This window comes from Penaeus chinensis, chromosome 30 (assembly GCF_019202785.1).
Source record: "Penaeus chinensis breed Huanghai No. 1 chromosome 30, ASM1920278v2, whole genome shotgun sequence".
NCBI lineage: Eukaryota > Metazoa > Arthropoda > Malacostraca > Decapoda > Penaeidae > Penaeus > Penaeus chinensis.
Window position 1 is genome coordinate 7,797,668 of NC_061848.1, and position 5,000 is coordinate 7,802,667.

Here is a 5,000-nt window from a genome sequence, read left to right on the forward strand (position 1 = left end):
TGAGCATCTTTATTACTATTATTTTCAAAACCATTAATGCTATAATTATACTAACTATTATCATTTCATCATTATCATTATTACTTTTATTAATGTTATCATTAGTAGTAGTAGTATTGTTTTTATTATTATCATTATCTTTATCATCATTATTATCATTATCATCATCATTATCATTATCATTATCATTGTCATTATCATTATCATTATCATTATTATTGTTGTTGGTGTTGTTGTTATTATTATTATTATTGTTATTATTATCATTATTTGTATTATTGTTATGATGATTATCATTGTTATCATCATTATCATCATTATTATTATCATCATATTACATCATATACATTTATTACCATCAGTAGCATTATTATAATTATTGTTATTCTGTAAATATTTGTATTATTATATTACTTATTTATTATTACTACAGTTATTATCATTGCTACCATGGTCAAGATGATATACTAATGTTTATCATTGTAAAAATTTTCATCATATTATCTATATCTAATATCGTTATTATGGTGTTCACCTTTTTTATTGCTGTTAAGAATGGGTTTACTGTTATTATTCTTTTACTATGATTAGCCTTATCGATATCGATAGTATCATCATTTTTCTGTATCATTACTATATCATTGGAGCAGGAAGATTAAAAAATACGATTGTTAGTAGTACTAATATCTACACAGTTATTGTTATAACTGTAATGATGATAGACATTTAGACAAAATGAGATCAGGACAGGCAGACAGTTACGTCGACAGGCGCAGGGAAGTCGACAGATTAGATAGGTGTGGGTCGTGAAATTTTAATTATATTACGGTGGATAAAAACAAAAATGAAAGATAAAATTTTTCAATTATTTTTGTCCGTTTGGTAAGGGAGACAAATTCAGGGGAGTGTCTTTCCTACCTTTTTTTTTTTTTTTTTTTTTTTTATTCTCTAATCTTAGGAAAATTGCATTTACTATATTCTTTCTCTATCACAGGTCTTCAGTGAGAGTATCGTTGATTCTTCCCGAGGAACCGCCCACAGAAGCCTCCCACACTCCCACGGCCTCTCCCCACACGCCCCTCGAGGTCCCTTCCCCTTCTGCAGACGTCCTTCCCACGCCGGAGGACCCCACTACCGCGTCCTCATACCTGTCTCCTTCTACGGACGCGCCAACGTCCAAACTTCGCAGAGCTTCTCAGGACACAACTGCAGGACTCCCAACCCCGACGCCCTCCCCTTCCTCGTGCCCGTTCTCTTCCCAGCCCACGGACTCGACTCCGGAATCCACGAGGAACGCCAGCCACCCGATCACGACGTGGCTGTCGATAACCACCGAGATACGCAAAGCCACGAGTCTGTCGCAGCCGAACAAACATGCTTCCAAAACAACGGATTCGGCGTCAGCCCTGAAGCCTGCGGTCTCAGCGGCAACGTACGAAGCCACCAACGAATCACTCGCCAAAAATGCTCTGTTGCCCCTTGAATCCGCGAGTGTCACGAGCCCCCTGTCCCCAGCTGATCAGACGCCGCCCACCGTAGCCCCGTCCTTCAGCAGCCACCCCAACACAAGAAGACACGCGGAGACACCGACCGCACTAACAGCCCTTCCGGCCACCCCACAGAGCCGGCCCTCGCCCCTACCGCCCGCTGCTGCAGGTCAGAGGCAGGGTGGGCCTGCAGGGTCAGCGGTAGAGAGCTCTCCGTCCTGCCAGTCTTCCAGCCCCCGCCGCAGCCCCCAGGTCGCCCTGCCGCAGAGGGAGGCGACAGGGAGAACCAGTACTCCGTCCGGCACGAAGAGAAAATGTAGACCTACAGCTACTGCCATGTAAATGTTGGGCTCAGATGCTAATCAAATCAAACGAAGAAACATATCTATACAAATATAATTATATTCTAATTTATAATATTGCTAGGACAAAAATGTACGTACAATCATAGAAACACTATCATTCTTTGTCTCACGATGTTTCATGCCACTGTATGTTTATTATCCAGTGTAAAATGTTATATATGTATATAAATAATGGAAACCAATTGAGTGTTTCATGATTTCCTCAGATAAAAGTTACAAAGTCCAAAAAGAGCGAACTATTTACTTATGTTTTTGTAATAACCTCAGATCATTGTACATTATCGAAACATGTATAAATAAACACACGCGCACACAGATCATTTGATAAAGACATTGAAATTTGTGAAACTTGGTGCAGGAAAAAAATAACTATTTACATCATTATACGGTACTACAGTTTGTTCACTTACCTCTGACAACTAGATGGTATGAGCCTTTGAAAGAAGGCTGTTCATTGGTCAGAGGGATATTAAGATCATCGTAAATTCAGTTTCTTATTTTTACACACACACACACACACACACACACACACACACACACATATACATATTGTACATGTATATTCCTCAACTTTAATGTGCAAAGTTTAGATATAGAATAATTTCCACAACTAAATCAGTAACAATTATCACAAAAAGTGTAACGTTTAAACAAAGAAATGATTATAAAGTTTTATAGTCATGAGCGGCGTTCGAAGAAATCACGGTGTTCGCAATCATCATGATTACTATGATCTGAAAATGCTCGTTCTGTAAATATTCTGTAAATAACTGACAGTTTTCTTTATTCTGTACTAAAGTAGTATTTGTCATTTTGTGTAACTTTATAAACTATTTATCTGGCACAAGCGCATCGGATGGATGTTCTGCTTATAAGTCTAATATTTTCAGATCTAGTCGGTCTCCACTGGTTATCTATATTTTAGAATATGCAATATAAAGTAAGCATTACTCCTAAAATGTTATAACACCTCACATTTCGCTTCATTTAAGACTGAGAAAAATATTAGAAAGTTAAGCAGCTGGAACACAACTAAAGGCGGGGAAACTGGAACGTTTGAGACGTGCCAGGCCTCCCAGCCCTAAAACAGAAAGGAAAATAACAACACAGTGAAACAGCAACAACAAAAAATATCAATAATAATAGATGTAAATGTAGTAATAGAAGTAGTAGTAGTAGTAGTATAAATAAATAAAGGTATGCGCGCCCAAAAGTGTTCTCAGAACAGGTACCCTTAAAAACGTTCAGTAAATGTTTTGTTAATCTATAACATAAACATCGATATATTCACGTTAATTCATTACCGTGAGGCAGTGTGCAGTGATATGAACTTATCAATGCTCATGTTATAGATAAAAGTTTAAATAAAGAAAATAATAAACACGTTTGGACGCGCATGCATAATAATATTTTTTAAAACTAACAATAGCAGTAATAAAAATCATGATAATAGTAATGGCCATCGAGATTATGATCATGAACATGATAATGTTTATAAGATTATTGCAACCATCATCATCAGCGGCAGCATTAACAATCATTAAAATAATATGAAAGAATAATTATGAAAATACGAAATGATAATGATAATAACAATAATAATAAAGTTCATAACAATGATAATAATTTTAACATTACCCTCGTCATTAGTATCATTGCTATATTATCATTATTATCATTACTATTATCATAATCATTGTTATTAGTTTTGCTTTCTTATCCTCATCATACTTAACAGAATAATCATTTTTATTAACATTTTAAGTGCTGTTAACGTCCTCTATTGAAGTCGCAAGCCCTTATCCCGCGACGATCACTTACTTGTCTCGTCACTCCACGCGCGACTCGATAGTATTTTATTATTTTCTTCGTTGAACTTTAAACTAATATCAAGCTTTAAACTAAAAGCAAATTGAATACTTAATTTACACGAATTTTCAATTAGAAAGTGCTAACGAGTTGCCATACGAACGCACGATCCTTTTATGTTACAAAACACACATGTATAATTGATAAATTATGAAGTCCAAATGTACAGTAATGGTTTATAATGAATAAAAAAATAGAAGACACGGGAGGCTACAAAACGTATCGCATAATTAGTAAAGATGTACACTCACACACTCACACACACACACACACACACACACACACACACACACACACATAAAATAAAAGGCATACATGTATTTTTTTTTTTTTTTTTTTTTCTTTTTCTCACCAAGCTCCAACGTGTGCCCACGATGCGTCACTTCACCTGCCCGACGTACTGCACAAAAGGGGGCGCACTGTTATATCACTTTTCAATAGCGAGAATGTTATTGACTGGTATCGGTCGCGGTCTTGAATGTATATATGGAATAAAGGTTTATACATACACAGCCCCTACAGCAGCTTTTTGGGGGAGGCATCAAATTTATAACTCATGGTCTGTTTCATTTTCTTTCATCTTTAACCGGACTGGCGCGTTTGTTAGTTAACGCATATGCCGTGGAACGTTTGAGCTGTCAAAATTTTAGGGCTCCATATGGTTTCTCTACTGACTATAAAAGGTTCACCACGCTGGATAAATGCATATACACGCATAGTTTTAAAATATTTTATTAATAATATCAACTAATTTCTTATCAAGGTTAACTGTTAAATGGTACCAACTTTACGAGCCCAAGTCTTTGTGAATTTGTCACTATTTGCTTTAAAAATCGTGTGTACTGTAGTGATTCTGTAGACGCACAGGTGCCAGTCCTCTTTTCTGTTCCTGATCCTTTACGAATTCAACTCTAAACGACATAATACATCCTACCTCTATCTGCTTATAGGTATAATTATTACTATTAGTGATGTTACTAATTTCTGGCTGTTGATGATAATAATATTATTGCTGCAAATACTGTTTCTGCTGTTAACGTTACTGGTGATTTTAGTATTGCTAATGGTACTTTTATTGTTATGGTGCTGTTACTAGGACTGTTGCTGCTACGAATACTGGCATTGGTGTTAATATTGCAACTTCTACGAATACTGATAGTCCTGCTACGACTACTAAGCCTGCTACTTCTACTAGAAGTAGAACTGACAAAAAGAAAATTGATAGCAACATTTATTACTATTACTACTACGACTAATACCAATAATAAGAATAATAACA

At 36.0% G+C, this 5,000-nt stretch overlaps 1 protein-coding gene across 1 annotated transcript in view; it reads left to right on the forward strand.

Annotated features, from left to right (window-relative positions):
• LOC125041202 (carboxylesterase 4A-like) overlaps positions 1-1,876 on the forward strand; it is a 43,636-nt gene extending 41,760 nt beyond the window's left edge. Inside the window, exon 15 of the mRNA XM_047636040.1 lies at positions 995-1,876. Within this exon, the coding sequence (XP_047491996.1) occupies positions 995-1,829 (835 nt within the window). The 3' untranslated portion in view covers positions 1,830-1,876. The remainder of the gene's footprint in view (positions 1-994) is intronic.
• The last annotated feature ends 3,124 nt before the right edge of the window (positions 1,877-5,000 follow it).